This window comes from Phoenix dactylifera, chromosome 5 (assembly GCF_051530095.1).
Source record: "Phoenix dactylifera cultivar Ajwa chromosome 5, Ajwa_hap1_PhDact_Kaust_v1.1, whole genome shotgun sequence".
NCBI classification, from domain to species: Eukaryota; Viridiplantae; Streptophyta; class Magnoliopsida; order Arecales; family Arecaceae; genus Phoenix; species Phoenix dactylifera.
Genome location: NC_143194.1, coordinates 32178789 through 32200619, shown reverse-complemented (window position 1 = coordinate 32200619; position 21831 = coordinate 32178789). Strand labels below are relative to the sequence as shown.

The following is a 21831-nucleotide window of genomic DNA, read 5'->3' as shown; positions in this document are numbered from 1 at the left end:
CATGCATCTCCCATGGTCCAGTAGGTGAAATTAGCTTCCCTGTATGTATGAACAAATTTAAATACTGTCATCTCAAAAAACCCAAAATTCTCCTCACAAAAGTTAGCTCTATACAAATGCTGACCTTATTTATACAGATAAGAATACATAATGATTATACCTCCACTCCCATCCCCCCGGCCCCAACCTGAAAAATGGAGGCATATTATTGAAAGCCATACGATACCTGACTCTGATGATGGATGAGTGATGTCTTACAAACTTGCAAGTGGCTAGTGAACTTCTTGGGACATTATCAGATTTAATATGATTGCAAGAAGCCCATCGACAAGAAGTCTCGGGAATACTCTCTCTGACGGCTTCAATAAGTTGCCACATTTCGTGGTGTAGATCGGGCAAAACATAGGGGGGCCTCCTTTACATGCAGCCTTGCACAATATCAATACCCACTGGTGTTTTCAAAGGCATAATTTAGCACAGAATCAAGTCTGGAAGGAGAAAATGACAAAGGGTTAAATATGAAATTCCCATGCAAACAAAAGGAACAAGTGTTCTTTTCTTGTCGTTTTCTGCATTGCATAACCGAGGCCTTCCTGGTCCTTCGGTGGATAAAACATAAGTGATACAGGCAAAATCACTTCATTCTTACACATTAAAGTGGTGGCAATACCGAACTTCAAAATAAGAAGGGAGGAAAACAGCCTCGATGGTCTCCACTCTCAGTGCAGCTAACCCATCGCATATTTCTGGGTCCAGCTCCTTGCAGTGGTCTCATACTTGTTCCTATCCGTCTTGTACATATGGGCAATCTCTGGAACCAACGGATCATCGGGGTTTGGGTCTGTCAACAGAGAACAGATTGAAAGCAGTACCTGAAAGTAGCAAATATAAATTAATAACCATATCAACACTCATGACATCATCAGATTAGTTAATCTGGATACATGCAATTTGGTTTTAGAATGTCATTCTAAAAGAGAAACCAATGTGCTCCTCTGCTAAGGGGTCTCTTTTCAATGCTGGAAGATACTTATCGCTCCGTCAGAAAGAGGGGACCCGCTGGATGATCTTATTGGAATTTGGACACCATGTACACACAGATCCAGATAATGATAAACAAAGAAGCCTGGAGAATAATACACGCTATTACAGGCATGCTAGTGATATGTGCGCACCTGTCCATGAATACTGGTTGAGATTAGATATGCATGGACTCCTACCAGCTTATCAGACAAAGGGAGACACAAGAAAGAATATAACAAATGAAACAAGAAATGAGAGTCCAGCAGACAACCAGAGGAAAATCTTACAAATACTTGGGAAATCTAGGACGCAACTGTAACCATTCAAATACTAGCAAAATGTAATGGCACAAGGATTTTATAGGACCACTCCAATTCTTATTCCGATGAACCTGTAGTCCTGGCTGGATGTAAAACAACTAGCAACTATGGAAGAAAAACCAAAAACCTTGGAAATGGTTAATGCAGGGCTCCATTGTTCCTTCAATATGTCGAGGCAAATGCTTCCATTGCTGTTAATATTTGGATGGAAGACCTTTGTCCTGAATGCTACCTGTGCAATCCACAACAAGTGAGACTCGAGGAATCACAGTGATCAATTTTAAACACTCAGCTCACGACCATGACAGATATATATTACATCACAATTCTGCTGCACAACAGTTAGCAAACTCACCTGAGTAAAATATCAAATTTCAAAGCACATGATCAAACAATTTGACCGCTAATCATAGAAAGAATGCAAGGCATCGTTGTTTAGATATAGTTTTTAAGGCTCTTTCCCCTTCCTTTTCTGTTATTTATTTTGCATACCTAACATAGTATATTCTGGGCAAAGTTTGTAATTAGCTCATACTGCTGGTAGAGAGTTCATATTGATTAAAGGGCCATCATCATCTTAAGAAATTATGCAATTATAGCAGTAAATTGTAACAGTTGAATATCTTGGGTTTGGTTGTTAAAGAGGACCAAATTATATGCCAAAAAGAGTTTCCTGTTTCATTTATCAACCTCTCACCATGCAATTTGAGATATCATTCTCGAGATACACCTAGGGCAATACCTTGCACAACTGCTTCATGAAAGCAAGAAAGAGAATGTTTATTGTTTAGGCAATGGATCTGAATTTACCAAATGATGAGGTGGACCAAAGTTCATCTTCAAAGACTGACTTCCAAACGAGTTAAATACCTGTGTCAGTGTTCATGTCTTCAATAATCATGTAAATATAATTGCTGGTTGACAACTTTAACACCATAACTGGCAAAATATAGAATTTTGACTTTTCGACTTCCTGCTTTGATGATGTGTTTGTTCCACGGAAGGTTTGACATTTTCCAGAGTTATATCCCCAGTAAATTTTGCCTATGGAAGAAAGATTCCATGATCATTTCATGCCGACACTGAACTACTTAACAAACCTTCAAAAGGTAAAGATTTTTCCATCCACAGCTTCTTTCGAGAGTTTCTTTTTTATTTATTTTACTTCAAAGAGTATGTAACAAGGAAGCCTCAATCTCAATCTGAAAGCACACAACAATCTAAATATGCACATGTGCCGCAAGTCGGTAATCGTCTACGAGAGGCGCACTCCTATGCCTTTCGAGGCTTCTCGGTGTAAGAAAGCCTCACCTCTTTCTGTTGCTGAACACACACTTTTGATCCACTAGAACATGTAGATCTACTAGACGACAAACAAAGAAGAACTGCTCTATGAGGAATCACAACTACACAAAAAATGCAACTCTAGTTGCCATGGTTATTTTCTTGGCTATATTAGAAGTAATATTTTCTTGATGAAAAGGGAGGTGGCTATATTAAAAGTAATAACACATGCTTTTCAACTTGTAAGGAAGAAATTAAGTAATGGTGAAATGAGCAAAATGATAAGCATTTGCACATAAGGTGGACGATAGTTTAGACGCCTGCATATGAGCTAATTCTGTCCAGCCCATCTCTCGCATCCTTAATCACAACTAGACTAGCACAACACTGCTTATTGTTAAGTACAATAATCATTGAAGAAACAAATAGAAGGGAGATCCAAAGCACTTTTCTACCAACAGTTACTTGACAATATCCACATTCAACTCCACAACAAGTCTATGCACCTCTTCCAGGAGTGGTATGCCCTGTTAGTTGTCATACTTTAATCACATGAACCAATGAATCAAGCAATAATATTGTTTTCACTAGTGCCCACAAGATCTAAGTCACCTATTGAGGTTAAGCTTCATACAACTGGCAACTTGGGGAAAATCAACCTAGCTCTAGTAAACATAACCTTCAGGTAAAGGTCAGCCACAGTCTTCAGTCATGTCTTCAATCAGTATCAAGGAGACTAGCCTAGAAGAATGATCTAAACAAAAAATGATATTACACTAAACTTTCTAATTTTTCCTCAGATTTATCTATTTTTCTTGTAAATTTCCCACAAGAGAATTATTTCAGGAATCAGGATGACTCCTCCTCAATAACCAGCAAGAAGTTTTTGTAGAGCAGTGGCATTTCCATTAGCATATGAAGGTGAAAACCCGAAGTATTGAATTGCCTTGCAACAAAAAATGCTGATTTCCTTTCTAATCCACAGGCAACAGATAGAGTCGAACAGTCATACCCACTATACAAAAGATAAATAGATGAAGTAAGTGCCTGGATATCGATTCGGCAACCATTTAAATACATATACATTATCAAGTCTAGAAATTAGATTCACAAAACAATTTATTTCATTAAAAAAAGAATGCTTAGAAAAACAATACATCCTCCAAAATAATCTTGTAGGCCCAGGCTTCAAATTATAGGCGGTAGGCCATATTGGTCTGCTAACAACGCAAGGAAGAGGAAAACAAAATGGAAAAAAATGATGGTGGTAATTTAGAATTGGACTATGCATTAAATAGAGGCAAAAATAGTTCGGAGGATTTAAATTGAAATTATCAGTAACCAATCTAACATACTCATTTTCCTCTACTTAGTACATAAAAATTCCAATGAATAAATTGGTTTCTACAGCTATGACTTTCAATAAAAGAATTTGACAGATAGAATTGTCTGACAATATATATGGGGGACTTTTCTGACTTAATTTGATATTACCATGAAAATCTTAGAATAATAATTTATGATATAAAAAAGTTTGATTTCCAATTATTTAAGCACATTTAAAATATTCATAACCTTATTTTCTTATAAGCATGCTTTAGATAATTTTTGTGCAAGAAAAGCTATGATTTTGGCTGACATGTAGAAATTTAAGGACAAATGTCAGCAAAACTTTGTAGAATAATGAATTTTGCTGCTCACCAATCACTTTCCTATACTCTGCTTCTGCGCAAGAATAGAAACATCTCCAAGAAGTTTTAAAGCAATATATTCATTAAATAAAAGGTCTCGATATAACCCCCTAGTGCTATAAAGAAGAGTAGCCCAGTGAGCTATAAACAAGCACCATAACCACATCAAAGCCTTGAAGCTATATCATGGAGATTTTTTTTTAGCCAAAAAGAGAAAAAGAAACAAAAAAATCTACTCACAATTTTCACCTTGTAATCCACCTAAATGATATCTATCCTACTGCCTTAAGAATAATAATATTCATATGTGCTTATGAAAGGGACTCAAGTTACAAAGAATTATCCAGCTGAACGGCTTGACTCCAATGCCAACTGCTCAAATGTTTCTCAAAGTGGCAATTCAACTGCTCACAATAATAAAAAATAATAACACCAGCAAACCCCAACTCATCTATTATTGGACCTTTCAAAGGGAAAAGAAGCATAAGCATATATTATGTCAAGTTATACATACCAGTGAAAAGCACAAGATGGCACTAAGAACACTGTAAATCAAGGAAAAAAAAACAAGCCACATCTGCTAATGAAAATCAGATCCAGGAATAAGCTTATATCTACAATTAATGTTTAGTTAATTGAGCCAATACCAACATGGGACAAGGCTATAAGTTTAGTTGCTGACATATGGGATTGAAGGCAGATCAGTTCAAATAATATACAAATTTATTGGACACAAATTACAGTCTTCAAAACTTAAAATAAAAAAAGGTATTTTAGAGAAACATGATATGGACAAGAAGCTTCATTTCATTATATCAAAAAGTATCGGTGTTTCAGTACCTTCGGCGGCTTGAATGGATAGTCTGGAGGGAAGTGGATGGTAACTAGAAAGACACCCCCAGCATACGGACTATCTGGCGGACCCATAATTGTTGCTTGCCAGTGAAACATATCTTCTGCCACAGGTCCTGTTAAATGCAGAAACATAAAATTTATACCAGAAACAATTATAAATTGCTTTCACCACAAAAGCATGATTCAGTATGTTGACTTGAACAACAAACAAGAAAACAAGCTTCAGCAGCAAGTTATATTAACTTTCCTTATTCTCAATTCCTTTCGCTATACTAGTGGATTTACCATGTAACAGGATAGAAAGAAGTATTTGATTGCCATCAAGGTATATGATGATAGAATTTAAAAGAACCTGCGACAAAATTGATAAACAAAAAGGCTTCATCTCCTCTGAAATGTTTTAATTCATGGTTTATTTTTTGAACCGCTAAGGACAAAGTTGGCGACCCCCCCCCCCCCCCCCCCCGCCGCGCGGCGCGGCACCCCAGCATATCGCACAAAAAAACAGGTTTGTGCCCTTGCTTGGGATTCTTGGGAAACACAGCAGCTTGCTAAAGATAAGCTTAGATGTGACCCATGATACTGAAGTCCAAATTTTTTTTTGCTGCATATATAAATGAAAATTACATCTAGAACCAACCTCCCAATAAACAATAGATTGCTTCCCTTGGGCCCTGCATGCCCGCAATGGGACAGAAACTTAACAAGGCCATCCATCTAGGTCTTTGGGAAAAAGAGGTCAATGAGTCGAGACCTCAAGACGTGATCCTCAATAAGTTGATCCCTCGGAAAGAGGGTTTATTAACGGTCCAGTTTCTGCGGGCGCCCATATTCATGGACAAGCAATTCTGCCTCTTACATAGTATTCCGTTTTACAGATAAAAGTAAATCCAATTTCTACCTATCATATTGATATTAGAATCGAAGACTCTATTCACAAAATCCCAAATTTCATGAGCCTCTACATCTCTAAAAGAAAGCAAAATTTTTGCTCATGCAAGCATGATTTGTGCACATCTCTAAAAGGAAGCATGATTTTTGCACATGCAAGCACATTGAGACTACAATTTTGGTGCCATATGTATTCCATAGTTCATGCACTGCGTCTAATTTGAAGCATTTGTCCTCTATCAACATGTAAGACTGCCAAAAATGTATTAAAACACAGGCCATGAGTCATACAAATTGCCATTTATCAGAAAGATATGTATGGTGTGGCTGCAGCAAGAGATAGGTATTGCCAATACTCTGGAGTTTGGAAAATCCATGGAGCACCCATAATTTTATGGATAAATTTTTATGTTGGGGGGCATGGATGACTCTGGACTACATGGAGAACTTGGATAATTATTATCATGAATAACTTGATACAAAAGTCATGTAGACAACCTGGTATCCTTGACAACTTCAAGAAGCAAAAAACAGAATGTTGTCCCTTATAATATTAATTACTTTCATCAGATATTTTCCTAAGAACCAACATCAGTGACTATCCAGCTTTGATACTGTTGCTGGGGGTCCAAACCGAGAACGATTGGCACAGCGGTGTGAACGGGGTTCCCTTTGAATTGCTTTGGTTGCGCTCCACCTTCCGCCGGGAAACCTGCAAGCAAGCCTCGCACCACCACTGGGGTAGTGGGGGCCCTCCGACGATCAAGTTAGAGGGAATCGAAGGAGAAGGAGAGGTAGCAGGTAAGATGATGCTATGGAGAATCTCGCTTACCCTCCCCCTTCCCCCCCAGCCCCATATATCTCAGGCTGAGGGGTTTTTCTGGGGATTGGTCATCGTGTGGCACGATGGGGTTGCCACTGACATGGCCGTTACAGGGCGTCGTGGGGCAGCGCCGGGTACGGCCATGGCAGGGCGTAGTGGAGCTCCGCTTCGTACGGTTGTTACAGGGGATCGTGGGGCAGCGCCGGATTCGGCCGTTGCAGGAAGTAGTGGAGCAGGGGGCCGCGGCGTGCCTCAGGAGAACAGTCTGTTGTTGTCAAGAGATTGCCGACCCGAGGTCGGATTGCTGGATCAAGGGGCAGCCGACTCGGGGTCGGACTGCGGAGCCGAAGATATCCGACCCGAGGTCGGATTGCTGGATCAAGGGGCAGCCGACTCGGGGTCGGACTGCGGAGCCGAAGATATCCGACCCGAGGTCGGATTGCTGGATCAAGGGGCAGCCGTAGTCTTTCTGGGCGCGCGTGCCGGTCACGTGGGGCATGGTGGCTAAGTTCCCCCGTAACAGTAGCCCCCCACTTCCGAGCCTGGAACCAGGAGGGGAACGGGTGAAGGGAGTGATGCTTCGAGATTGCCGCCATCCCTCGGAAAGGCGCGCGCGCTCCGAGCTCCCCGCCCCTTTTTTTATGGCGTATGGCGGTTGTCGCTGATCTGGCGGTCTGCGGATTTCGGCGGACATCCTTCCTTAATGGTGTCGATTCGCCTTTGGGGCGAGAGCGATCCTTCGGTAGCCAGGCGTCCTCTGGCGTCACCGAGGCGTCACCCGCCTTTCTGCCTATTTAACCGGGGGCCCTCCCCCGTCCGCCTTTCTCTTCACAGGCATCCTCGAGTTTCTCCCTTGTGCTGTTGCCGTTGCCGTCGGACTGTTCGTTCGCTCCTCCTTTGACGCTACCGGAGCCGTTCTTCCTTCCCTTCCGGTGAGTTGCCTCACTCTTCAATTTAGGGCTCTCCGTACTTTCTCCTTTCGTATTAGTGTACCCCAGTCGTTCCGGTCCCCTCTCCCCCCCTGACTCCGTCCTGACCGTAGATTCTCTGGCCGTTAGGGATGGACGAAGTAAGAGCGGACCGCATTCAGTCGGAGCTGGTCCCCGAAGACCTAGATAGGTTCGTGGCCCGGTACCACCTTCCCGAAGCCTGCAACGCTACGCTCCCGGGGCCTGAGGAGAGGATGTCCCATCCTCCTCCAGGGAAGGTCGCCATTAATGAGGACATCCTTCGGGCTGGGTTCCGCTTTCCCCCCTCGGACTTAGTCGTGCAGGTGCTTCGAGGTTTAAGAGTGGCGCCGACGCAACTGGTGCCGAATTCATGGCGTACCCTGACGGCCTTCCAGGTTCTCTGCCGTATGCACGAGGTTCCCGCCACCCTGAATGTCTTTTGGGAATGCTACGGCCTGAGCGGCCACCCCTGGGACAGAGGGTGGTGGTGCTTTGCGGCGCGGCGAGGGTGCGGCCTCGTCAAGGAGGCTCCTTCCTCCATTCATGGCTGGAATGAGCGTTTCTTTTTCATCGACGTAGATCCCTCTTGGGGAATCGGGACAACCTGGGAGACGCCGATGAAGTCCCCGATCGGCCTATCGAGGTTGTCAAGGGAGGAGTCCGATGGCGTCGCCGTTTTGAGGGGGTTGGTTGCCGAGGGCCGGCTCCCCCCGGTGGCTCGCCTTATTTCCGAGGATGCCTTGGTGAACGTCGGTCTGAGCTCGGTCCCTGCCGACCGTGAGCCCGCCATCACTTCTTCTTTTTTAGTTCTTTTCTCCTCTTTCGTTTCTTCTTTCCATCAGTTTCTCAGTTTCTAACCATCTCGTTCTTTTTCCAGAAATCGACGACGTCATGCAGTCGGACAGGGCAATGGCTGTTAGTAGGGCGTCCCTACTGGAAGCGGTCCGGAGGAAGAAACGGACTCCTCCGAGCGAGGTCCCACCGGCGAAGAAGCCCCGCCAGCAGGCGACTCCGACGCCGACAGACGGGTCCGGACCCACCGATCAGGGGGACGTCGCGGGCTCGGACCGACAGTTAACACCGTATCAGCCCTCCGGTGATGAGACTACCGCTTTTCCGGAGGTGTCATCCGGGCGCGCCCGAGACGGCCGGGTCGGACGCGGTCGGTCCCCAGCCCAGCCTTCGACTCGGTCGGCCTCGGATGATACGAGGAGGGGCGCGCCGAGGCCTCGGCCGAGCGGGACCCTGTCGATTTCTGGCGCGGCCCCCGCCCCGAGCACGGTCTGCATGACTCTCCCTCAAGCAATAGGTAAGGGTAAGGCCGCAGAACCACCGTCCGGCTCCGGGGCGAAGTCGGGGTCGGCCTTCACTTTCGCCGGCGCCCGAAACCTCATCGAGACGGTGCTGCTGGAGGGTGACCGTAGGCAGGTCCGACAGATGAGGATCCCTGAAGTCGGAGCTGCCAGCTGCGTCTGCCTCATGTCGGTGAGTGTTCTTTTGGTCGCTTTCGTCATTTATAGGCTCTATTGATCCCCGTCTGACGCTCTCATTTTTCCTGTCTCTTAGCTCGCCCAGTACATGATCCGTCTGGAGGAGAGCCACGAGGAACAGGCGAGGCTCCTGGCGAAGTCCGAGAGCCGACTGAAAGCTGTAGAGGAGGGAGGCCAGGCTGCGGCGGGGAGAACGACCAGGGACCTCGAGACGAGGCTCCAGGTGGCCGAAGAGCGGGCACTCGGCTTCGCCGCCCTCGAGAGGCAACTGTTGGAGGCTCAGGAGCAACTCAAGGTTGCCTCGGATCTCGAAAGCGAGATCAGGAAGGCGGAGGAGCGAGCCGAAAAGCAGTCCCGGAAGGCTGCCGACTTCCGGGAGAGGTGGGAGAAGGCCCAGCAGTCGGCCGACAACGCCCGCAACCGAACCCGATCTCTTGAAGCCAAGATGGCCGAATTGGAGTCGGCCTTGGAGGGGACTCGTGCGAGCAACCAGGAGCTTCATTCGCGCCTGGAGGAGGCTGAGGCTGCTCGCATCGCTGCCGAGGCGAAGCACGTGGAGGCTCGGGCCGATCTGCTGAGGGTCTCCTCCGAGGCGGACGAGCGGATTGTGGCGAAGGTCATGGAAGCGAAAGCTCAGATTACGGAGCGAGCGGAGGCGGCGCTGGCCGAGAAGAGCGCAGAAATCGGGCGTCAGGCGGTACAGGCCTATCGTCAGTCCGCCGAGTTCATCCGTGACATGTCGGATGCGGGGTCCGACTCCTTTGCCTTAGGCTTCGATGAAGGCCTGGCAAGGGTGTCCACTAAATACCCCGGAATTGACCTGAGTGGGGTCTCTCTCCTCGACTCCCCTCCGATGCCATTGCCTGCCGGTTCTCCAATCGTCTCCCTACCCTTCGCGGACGTGCTCGCCGTTCCCGATCCAGGGGTTCCTCCAAGCTGACCCTCTGTACTTTTTCTTTGTTCTTTTCTTTGTATGTTGGCGTTTTGCCATGTTGTATGGGTCTCGGCCCTGATGCAACGAAAGTTAATGCAAACAAAGTGTTTCCTCATTTCACTTTCGTCCTTCCTCTTTTTAACTCTTGGTAGCGTCTCGCCGACTCCTGACTCTTGAAGTTCCTCCGGCACTAGGCCAGGCATCCGAGGGTTAGGCCTCAGGAAATTCTTCCGGCGCTAGGCCAGGCATCCGAGGGTTAGGCCTCAGGAAATTCTTCCGGCGCTAGGCCAGGCATCCGAGGGTTAGGCCTCAGAAAATTCTTCCGGCGCTAGGCCAGGCATCCGAGGGTTAGGCCTCAGGAAATTCCGCTCATTGGTCGGCCAAGGCTGGCGCAAGCCGAGGCGACCGGTCGGGGCTTCAGGCTAGTCTGCTCCCGGGATGATCATCGGGTTAGCCTGGCATCCGAGGGCCGAGCCTCGGAAAATTCCGCTCGTTCGTCGGCCAAGGCTGGCGCAAGCCGAGGTGACCGGTCGGGGCTTCAGGCTAGTCTGCTCCCGGGATGATCATCGGGTTAGCCTGGCATCCGAGGGCCGAGCCTCGGGAAATTCCGCTCGTTGGTCGGCCAAGGCTGGCGCAAGCCGAGGCGACCGGTCGGGGCTTCAGGCTAGTCTGCTCCCGGGATGATCATCGGGTTAGCCTGGCATCCGAGGGTCGAGCCTCGGGGAATTCCGCTCGTTGGTCGGCCAAGGCTGGCACAAGCCGAGGCGACCGGTCGGGGCTTCAGGCTAGTCTGCTCCCGGGATGATCATCGGGTTAGCCTGGCATCCGAGGGCCGAGCCTCGGGGAATTCCGCTCGTTGGTCGGCCAAGGCTGGCGCAAGCCGAGGCGACCGGTCGGGGCTTCAGGCTAGTCTGCTCCCGGGATGATCATCGGGTTAGCCTGGCATCCGAGGGCCGAGCCTCGGGGAATTCCGCTCGTTGGTCGGCCAAGGCTGGCGCAAGCCGAGGCGACCGGTCGGGGCTTCAGGCTAGTCTGCTCCCGGGATGATCATCGGGTTAGCCTGGCATCCGAGGGCCGAGCCTCGGAGAATTCCGCTCGTTGGTCGGCCAAGGCTGGCGCAAGCCGAGGCGACCGGTCGGGGCTTCAGGCTAGTCTGCTCCCGGGATGATCATCGGGTTAGCCTGGCATCCGAGGGCCGAGCCTCAGGGAATTCCGCTCGTTGGTCGGCCAAGGCTGGCGCAAGCCGAGGCGACCGGTCGGGGCTTTAGGCTAGTCTGCTCCCGGGATGATCATCGGGTTAGCCTGGCATCCGAGGGCCGAGCCTCGGAAAATTCCGCTCGTTGGTCGGCCAAGGCTGGCGCAAGCCGAGGCGACCGGTCGGGGCTTCAGGCTAGTCTGCTCCCGGGATGATCATCAGGTTAGCCTGGCATCCGAGGGCCGAGCCTCGGGGAATTCCGCTCGTTGGTCGGCCAAGGCTGGCGCAAGCCGAGGCGACCGGTCGGGGCTTCAGGCTAGTCTGCTCCCGGGATGATCATCGGGTTAGCCTGGCATCCGAGGGCCGAGCCTCGGGGAATTCCGCTCGTTGGTCGGCCAAGGCTGGCGCAAGCCGAGGCGACCGGTCGGGGCTTCAGGCTAGTCTGCTCCCGGGATGATCATCGGGTTAGCCTGGCATCCGAGGACTGAGCCTCGGGGAATTCCGCTCGTTGGTCGCGCGCCTATCACTTGCCGCTCGACGGAGTTTCTCCGTGGCCAACTGCGATCGTATTTCTCCTCCTCTCGACGCGTCGCCTGGGGAACACCAGAAGGCTATTAAATGCTAATTGAGGCGTTACCTGGGAAATCGGATCGGCCAGTTGCTGCTTGCGAGGAGTGCCAGTTAAGCGGCCGCGATACGCGCGTTCTTCGAGGCGGATGCGGCCTGGGCGCGTGCAGAGATACGTGTGCCGTGGGATACACGCCGCCCGGAGTGTCCTGCATGAAGAATGCAATTAAGGAGAACGACGCTTAGGACTTCTGCGGACTTCTTCCCTTTGAGGGTCGCTAGGAAACATTGCCGTGCGGTTGGTTGGTCGCCTCGGACCTCCCCGATCCCGACCGCCGTGGGGAACCGCATGAGCAAGTGGTACGTAGAGACCACCGCGCGAAGGGCGTTCAGTCCGGGTCGTCCGAGGATAGCGTTGTAGGCCGAGGGAACACGGACGACCAAGAACCCGAGTCGCACCGTGGCTTCTGCGGGTGCGACGCCCGCAGTCACAGGCAGCTCAACGACACCTTCCGCCGGGACAGCGTCACCGGTGAATCCTATGAGGGGGGTGGATATTTTGTGCAACAATTGTCTGGACAAGCCCATCTTTTGGAAGGCCTCGTAAAACAAGATATCAGCTGAGCTTCCACTATCCACAAGAACACGCCTTACATCATAGTTTGCCATAGTGAGGGAGATCACCATGGCGTCATCGTGGGGGGTCTGAACCCCCTTTACATCTTCATCACAAAAGGTGATTACATTGCCGACCCTCTGCCTCTTTGCGACAGCCGCCCCTGACGCTTCCGTCGAGCCCCCTGAGTTCCTCACGGCCCGGGGGCAGCCCCCAGTGATAGTGTGGATCACGCCCGCAACGGGTCGATTCTGCTCCCGAGGCTCCGGAGGGGCCGGGTCGGCCGGACGCGGGTCTGCGGGGGGACGTCGGTCGCTCACATATCGACCGAGACGCCCCCGGCGGATGAGAGCCTCGATCTCGTCCCGAAGCTGGAAGCAGTCCTCCGTGTCGTGGCCGTGGTCTCGGTGGTACTCACAGTACGCCCGGGAGGGCCTCTTCCCAGGGATCCTCCGCATCTGTCTCGGGGCCGGGAGGTCCTCCCGCCCCTTGATCTCCATAAAGATCTGGGCCCGGGGGGTTAGGAGAGGGGTGTACCGGTGAAAACGTCGGGGCGGAGAACGAGGGCGTGGGGCGCCGTGGTTCTTCGCCGGCGACGGGCTTCTGCGCCGACGCTGAGGCGTCGGGCTCCTCCTCTGGCGTGCCTCTTTCCGCCTTTTCTTCCCAAGCTTTTGAGGGATCTCGGCGGCCTCCTTGCTCCGGTGGGCGGCCGCCTCCTCGGCGTCCGCATACTGGTTCGCCCGGGACAACAGCTCTGGGAAGCTCCGCGGCAGGCGTTTGTCCAGGGAGAAGGTGAGTCTGCCTTTCCGGAAGCCACGCTTCAGGGCTGAAAGAGCTACCTCCTGACTCAGGTTCCGGACCTCCAGTGTAGCCCTGTTGAAGCGGGTAAGATAATCCCGCAGGCTTTCTCCCTCGTTTTGCCGGACATCAAAGAGGGAGTCGGAGACCAGTCGCCGCCGGCTACTGACGGCGAAATGAGTGATGAAGAGGCGAGTGAACTGGTCGAAGGACCGGATTGAGTCAGCCTCCAGCCCGGCGAACCATGCCCTCGCCGGGCCACGGAGGGTTGCCGGGAAAGCCTTGCAGAGAAGGGGATCTGATGCTCCGTGGAGGAGCATAAGGGTCCTGAAACTCTCGACGTGATCCCGTGGATCCGCCGCCCCGTCATAGGGCTCGATCGCCGGCATTTTGAACCCCGGCGGATTCGGGGTCCGCAGGATCCTCGAGGCGAGCGCCGGCTGGGAGGAGATCTCTAAGTCGGCGAAGGGATCTTTGGAATGGCCCTTCAGGACCTGGAGTTGTCGGTGGAGATCGTCCACCCGCCGGTCCAGGGAGCGCGACCGGTGGGTGGGAGACAAGGAGCGGCGAGAGGGGGACCGACTGGAGCGCGGGTTCCTCGAGGACTGGGGGGTCTGGGAACGCGCCCGAGCCCGCCTCTCGTACCCCGCGCAGCTCCGGTGGGAAGGTCCCGGCAGAATGGAGCGTGCTCGAGAATCCTCCTCGCGCCGGCGCTCCTCCCCATGGGAGAGGAAGGAGCGCGGGTTGAGGAGAACAGGCGAACGCTCAGGCAGCAGCGGCTCCTGAGCCCGCTGCGGCGCCCGGGACATCGCACCCTGCAGATTCTGCACCGCCTCCGCGAGGGTGCGAACCTGCTGGGTTAGCTGGTCGAACTGGGCGGCTTCGACCATCTGAATGGGCGGTGGGGCGGTGGAGTGTTGCTGAGAGCGTGTTGGAGATGCAGCGGCCTCCCAGCCAGTGGCGTGAGAGGCCCCGCGACCGGAAGCATTGGAAGCTCCACGACCACCTCGCCGTGCCATTACGATCGCTCTGAGATCCGGGCCCTCCTTCTAGCGCCAACTGTTGCTGGGGGTCCAAACCGAGAACGATTGGCACAGCGGTGTGAACGGGGTTCCCTTTGAATTGCTTTGGTTGCGCTCCACCTTCCGCCGGAAAACCTGCAAGCAAGCCTCGCACCACCACTGGGGTAGTGGGGGCCCTCCGACGATCAAGTTAGAGGAAATCGAAGGAGAAGGAGAGGTAGCAGGTAAGATGATGCTATGGAGAATCTCGCTTACCCTCCCCCTTCCCCCCCAGCCCCATATATCTCAGGCTGAGGGATTTTTCTGGGGATTGGTCATCGTGTGGCACGATGGGGTTGCCACTGACATGGCCGTTACAGGGCGTCGTGGGGCAGCGCCGGGTACGGCCATGGCAGGGCGTAGTGGAGCTCCGCTTCGTACGGTTGTTACAGGGGATCGTGGGGCAGCGCCGGATTCGGCCGTTGCAGGGAGTAGTGGAGCAGGGGGCCGCGGCGTGCCTCAGGAGAACAGTCTGTTGTTATCAAGAGATTGCCGACCCGAGGTCGGATTGCTGGATCAAGGGGCAGCCGACTCGGGGTCGGACTGCGGAGCCGAAGATATCCGACCCGAGGTCGGATTGCTGGATCAAGGGGCAGCCGACTCGGGGTCGGACTGCGGAGCCGAAGGTATCCGACCCGAGGTCGGATTGCTGGATCAAGGGGCAGCCGTGGTCTTTCTGGGCGCGCGTGCCGGTCACGTGGGGCATGGTGGCTAAGTTCCCCCGTAACAGATACAAAGCCATGCAAAAAATTGACAAGCAAGGTGCTCAAGTCTCATTTGCAGAGAAAAAATTATGCCAATACCTGATTCATTAGAAACCATGACCAAATGGGGGAAGCTCCATACTTCTGTATTTTTGTCTACGCATTGGAGTTATGGTGTTCCTTGGTTGGCCTATGAGAATCCAATCCAACAATGGTTTGAAGAGAGTCAAATTATCTAGAACATAAACTGTGTTTGATTTCAAATGATTATTCTAATGGCAACTCTGTCTGGCAAAGTGGGAATGCATCACAAGGACCCTTTTATGTGTTTGTGTTTAGGGGATGAGCACTGGTTGTGGCAGTGTACGACTGTGCCCTCAATGTGACAATGAAGGAGAAGCAGCTCAAAAACAGATCACTGTAGTAGGCATACGCATATAGCTCAGGAGAGTCAGTTTATAAAAGTCAACAAAGATCAACAAAACAACACCAATAATGCAAAAGCTGGAAGAGGAAATGGTAGCATGCTTAAGATGAAGGCAAACTAATATAAGAAGTAGAACAATCACAAACCTGACTCAGATCAGAATGAATCACAAGTCCAAATATGCAGCAAGAAGTATGGCTTAAGGTTGACTGCAGTGATCTCTAAGACTGCAATAGAATCGGGAAGGAACATTAATCTTAGAGGAATGCATTTAGTTACACAATATGCATGAAGGAATTCATTTCCAAGGAGGCCTAATGTGAAAGGACAACTCAAAGAAGAGGATCCGCCTAGAGCTACAATACAATAATCTAATATGCACCAAAAAAATCATTGCGGGGCATCAAATGTAAGGAATTTAATGCTAAGGAGGATCTGAAGGGGTGCCGACAGTCTGCTGGTAGTGCCACTGGTATGCAAAATTAGAGATGATGCTACAATAGATGCAATGGGCAAAATAACCAGCTTGGCACCACCCACCAATATCTCCATTGCTTGTCTGCAAAGAACAGAGAATCTCCTCACGCCGTTTACATCCTTTAAACTGAAAGCCAAAACCTGGCATCGCTGAAGCTTCATATCATAGAAAATACTGAAACCATGTCCCAATAAAAACTGATGATCATCTTAACTGATAGATATGCAAGTTCATATTAGGACATTTGCCATTTCGAATTATTACATCATGACTTGCAATGAAAACTTTGGCCTTCGCAAATCTTGTAAATAGCTTCCCACTGCCTGTTGAAAGATAAGATGGTGAGAGATATAACAAAATAACTCCTCTGAAAATCTCTCTCCATCATCTATTTCCAAATTTTCACCATGATGACTGACCAGATAGTCATTAATGGCCCGACCATAAGAAGCTTCCTCCATTAATGAATAGTAACCTCTAGGTTACCAAGTTTTGAAATGTGCACTAAAATTAACTAAGTGTTTAAGACCTGCCATAACAATGAGTAAACAAAATGCAAAGTACAAAAGGTCCACTAAAGATTGCTACATGCACATCCCTTTGAAAGTTTAGAACAACTTAGCCAAAATATACAAAACCCAGAAAACAAGAATCAATTGAAGTACTTTGTTGTTCTAGTTTTACGAGAAACAATCAATTTAACTAATTTCAATTATGTTATTGAAAGAATGAAGGAGAAACTTGAGAGATCGAAGAATACTACACATTTCAAAACCTTGGTATTGATATCCTCATAAATTCAAATTCATAGTACTATGATCCTCTCAAACCGTTAGCAAGTTCAACAAAGCATTTTTGGTCTTCTCATTTTGCTCATTAGAGAGTAAGAGGAATCTTCATTTAACCAAAACCAGGACATCAAGCGGTTCAGAAAAGTCACAAAGCTTCAATTGCTAAGAGATGTCACTGAGACGACTCCTAGTTAGTGACTCAGTTGAAAACATATAACAATTTGATAATTGCTTTGGATGAAGGATAATGCAAAAAAATTGTCCTGAAATTTGAGGGCAGAATAACCGTATTATTCCTAGAAAATACAGTCTGCAATGCATGAAGATGACATCAGTATTACCAATGACTGAAGGATCATTCGTATCTTTCTTAGATGCATATGCCTCCTTTAACTTCCAACACTATTTAGTAAGAGATTCTTAGGTAGATGAAAGACAAGATTCCTCACCTTCACACTAAATGTCTGTTACTGGAAATCAACTTGCATGCTTGACCTAGAATAGGATCCAAATGGCAAGGATATCATGAAAGTTATGCACAAGAAAAAAATCCTCCAGGTGGTGGATCACAATAAGAGAACCTTGCACCTACTTGACCTCAAACAAAAACCAACTTATGAAAATATGAAATATAATATCGCAAAACTCCAATAATTGACCAGCTCTGAGAATTGCTACTATTCTAATGATGCAATTTCCATGTTAAATTCAATGATCGATATTTATGTTCCATTTTTTGCTAAGCAAAAGCGGTATCATACAATTCTCACCTTTCATTGATTTGGATAGCATCTAAGTCAATGATTGACAAAGCTAGCATTGGCTCACCAACCTTAAGATGGGTGATAAGTTAAGGAATTGTTACCACATGCGACTGCCAAAACAAAATGATATCTAATCATAAGATGCAAAGCTCAGGCTAAAGGTTATTATGATGCACCAAATCTATGTTGGGTGAAACTTTGACAGATCTTGGAACTTGAACAGATACAGGACCAGAGTTGACGTAGGCATCATGATGAGAACAAATCTGTATGACGCAGAAATAAGTTAAAAGGATGTATCATGATATCTTAGTCAACAAAACTATTGTGATTAGGGTTGCAAACATGCAACTGGAGCCCTGCACATCAGAAAGTTCATGATTAAAAAGCAAGAACCTTCAGGTCATGATCATCTTAATGTTCAACATGTAGGAACCAAATATTGCAGATTGTTTTGACCAGTTCTGAATACATTAGGTTCCAAAATACACAGCAAATTCAACAATTCTGTTAATTGAACAGCTAGTCATCTGAGAATCCATTGACATTGATAACTTAAGTAGTATCAACATCTTCATACTGTAACTCTTCCTTGATTTGACCTACCTATGTAGATTGTAATAATGGTAAAGAAAGAACAAAGCAGAAAAGAAAAGATAAATTAAATAGAGCAGAACAGCTGGTCATGTCCAGCTCAAATCACCAATTATCCATGTATTGCAGAACAGCTGGTGATTGGACAGGAAGGACCTCTCCAGTCACTGAAGAGGATTGAAATCAGAAATGCAAAAATCAAAATAAGAAAGCTAAAAGAAAACAAAGAAAGTGGAAGCCAAAAAACATTAAAGAAAAGAACTACTAAAACAGAATAACAAGCCAGACAAAAAAGAAAAGAATAACTCGAATAACAGAAAGGGAACAGCAGAAACCAGAAGAAGAGTGTGAGGGGAAGATGAAAAAACCTCTACCTTGATGACTGGATAGTGCAAGAGTGGGAGAAGTGGGGGTGTGAGTGTAAATGTTTTTTTTATTTTAATATTTTGGTATTTCTTCTCCTCATGTTCCCCTCTGAGCTTAAAGCCCTAAATCAGCCTAATAAAGAAAAAGAAAGGGTACGAACAACAGAGCTTTTTTCATATGTTTAAATCTTTGACTTCCATAAAATTGAACAGGATCCTTCATATGAAACTTAAGAAACCCCTTGAATACGACATCCTAACATCAGTGAGGTGCTTTCCCCAACACCTCTCACCCTCATCCATGCATTGCCTCAATGTCACTTCACTAAAATTGCCTCCCTTGTGGTATGTTGAGGGACTACATTAGGGATTTCACAGCCCAATTGACATATAAGAGCAAAACTGAACATAAAAGGCCAATCGGCTTATGTAAAGCATTCCTAATTATAATTACTGAGCATCTTTTGATAATATTGGATTGCAGCCCAATCGGCTTATGTAAAGCATTCCTAAACAAGTAATCATAGTGTATAACCTCTTCTAATAGTCGTAACAAGTTGGAATGCCGAAGAAACTATAATGTTCCTCTAATATAATATGAATATAATGATCAAGAATTTTTTACCATCTTATAATCAATACCTTAACATGGTAGTAGATCTCGGAGTTACTATATTAGCCAATATTCCAGTGTTTTGGTTCCTATATATCGGCAGAGGTCTCAGATTATCGTCTTTTCTCCAAATCTTCCAGCTTTCTATCTCAGCCAGGATGAACCAGGATGTTTGTTCCTCTATGTCTTGGCCACCACCATGATGGCCGTGGTGTCAGAATTTAAAAACTTAAGCAACATATTTTTGAAACCATACAATTTTTTTCCAGCATGCAGCATGCAGTACTGTATTGCAAGAATGAGACACACAGTATGCAGTACCTTTATTTAAATTGCCAGGCAATTTTTTGAAACAATACAAATTTTTTTTCCAGCCTGAGGCACCGTAAAGAGATAAATAAGTGAAGGAGAAAAGGTTCCAGAATGTCTGAAGCCTACCAGAATAAATATGGCTAACAGGTGTTAATGTTATAGGATTATACGCTTTCTGAAAATGGTCTGATTAAATGTAAGCCTGCCAAGAAAAGCACGTTATATCCAATAAGGCATAGTATCATATTTGGATCCCACAATTGGTGTTTGATAAATGCATTGACATCACTCCTGATGGAGAGTACCTCAAAATAACAGTAGGTACATCTCATGCACACTAACTATGACATACAAAATTATAGTATTTCCAAATACCTCATTCAAATTTCCATGTAACTCACAGAATTGCCCCCTAAATTCGTAATACACATCACAGGGCTCCATCAACCCTCGGGAAAATAAACGTTTTTCCCATTGACAAAACTTGATCACAAGATTGACTGCATGAAAAGATAATGTAACATTAAAAAACATATTATGCCCAAAAGAAACGATTTTGCCCATCGCTTGAATTCGGTCACAAGATCAACGACGCGAAAAGAATGGGGAAAAATCTTCATTTGAGCAAATTCAATCACAAGGTTGACCACCATCCCAAAAGCAACATTTTTTTTTCCCATCGGTTGAATTCAATCACAACATCAACTGCATGAAAAAGATAAATAACATTAAAGATCACTCTATGCCCTGCCGACTCCCTTTCGTATAAGGGAAACACCTCATTAAAGATCTTATTTTCCACATTCGAACCCAAAATCCAAGGTTTTCCCAAGAAGACCAAACAAAACATGGATTTCAAGAATCCAGATCTAAAATCGAACCAATCTGGAAGTAGAAAGAAAGAAAAGATCGCGTAAAGAATAGGAAATCAAAGTCAAGATCCAATATACCTGCGCTGCAAGACGTGGGAGGATCTTTCTGGAGATCCTTCAATTCCTTCAATATCCTCTTTGAAGCCATGGCCGAAGACTAGAATCCTTCAATGTCCAACGCTGATTCAAAGATTAGAAGCAAGGTACAGAAAATAATCGGCACGAGAAAGAGAGAGGGGGAGAGAGATAATACCTGGAGGGAGCTCTTGGACCCTCCTCTCTAAACGCGGCTCGGCGAGAAAACAGAGAAAGAGGAAAGGGAGCGAGGGGAAGGAGTTTATTTATGGGCAGTGGAGGATATACGATGATTATTCTGGGGACCGGGGTAATAATGGCGACATTGTTGTTGCTGACGATGACGATGAACGGCAGGCATGGGACCGGGGTAATAATGGCGACATTGTTGTTGCTGATGATGACGATGAACGGCAAGGCATGGGTTTTCTTTCATCACTTATGATGATGACCGAGACGGAGCACTTTTCACCCGGCCCATTTTGTTTGATCGTTTGTTTTTTGTTTTAACATTAATATTGTAACAACCCGAAATAATCCATTGAAAAAGTATTATTTAAATTTTTTAATCTTGTATAAATATTTAAAATTTACCTAGCAAATAACCAATGTGAAACTAAATACACGTCCGTACAGAATTCTCACATACTCCCTCCATTCAAGCTCTGACGTCCTCGTCAAGCTAAAGATTCAAATCTATTCAAATCTATTCAAATAATACCTTTCGGCTAGCCATTTTGGGTGAGATCATAGGTTGTTATAAATAATATCAGAGCGGACCCGACCCATAACCTATGTGAATTAGAGGATACTGCAGCATGGATCCATTGAGGCTGACCACGCCCGTACGGGGTCCTCACAAATATATCATGGAACATGAGATCCTGCTACACGTATCCCAAAATGTACCTAGAAGGGTGTAACCAATATTTCTTTTTTTGACATTCATGATTAGGCTTAGGTGTTTAGGAGCCTAAATGCCTATTTGGTCCTTGTTGTGTTTCAAATTTGGCCCTAGGGTGATCATGCCGAGAGAGTCGAGGAAGCTGCCAGAATGCTGAGGAAGAAGATGAGCCACCACCTCCCATGCGATGGTGTACCTGCACAAAGTCTCAATGGTGGTTCCGGTGAGGGCCCTCCAATGCTCAAGTTAGGATGGAGCTTAGTTAGCCCTAAAAGTCCCCATAGTGTTACCCGATGGGGCTATATATAGTTCTCGAAGAGGTGTCCAGATGGCGGAGGTATGGTCCGTCCTCATCATGGGAGGAGATAGGTTGTAGACAGATAGCGCATAACTAGAGCTTTCTTGAGGCGCACGGCTTTGGTCGTTCCTATGAA

At 47.4% G+C, this 21831-nt stretch overlaps 1 protein-coding gene across 4 annotated transcripts; it reads right to left on the bottom strand.

Moving 5' to 3' along the window:
* Positions 1-502: 502 nt before the first annotated feature.
* Positions 503-20830, bottom strand: LOC103699143 (ubiquitin-conjugating enzyme E2 10). 4 transcript variants are annotated; one of them, XM_039129130.2, is made up of 5 exons: positions 20672-20830; positions 20497-20583; positions 5159-5286; positions 1471-1575; positions 503-872 (listed from the first exon to the last, which is right to left on the bottom strand). In XM_039129130.2, exons 2-5 carry the CDS (start codon positions 20564-20566, stop codon positions 729-731), a joined length of 447 nt encoding a protein of 148 aa, XP_038985058.1. In that variant the 5' UTR covers positions 20567-20583; positions 20672-20830; the 3' UTR covers positions 503-728. The 4 variants fall into 4 exon arrangements, with proteins under 4 accessions (XP_038985058.1, XP_038985059.1, XP_038985060.1 ...); XM_039129131.2 differs by having other exon boundaries at positions 20497-20598; positions 20672-20804; XM_039129132.3 differs by lacking the exon at positions 20672-20830 and adding an exon at positions 15776-15856 and having other exon boundaries at positions 20497-20555.
* Positions 20831-21831: the final 1001 nt, after the last annotated feature.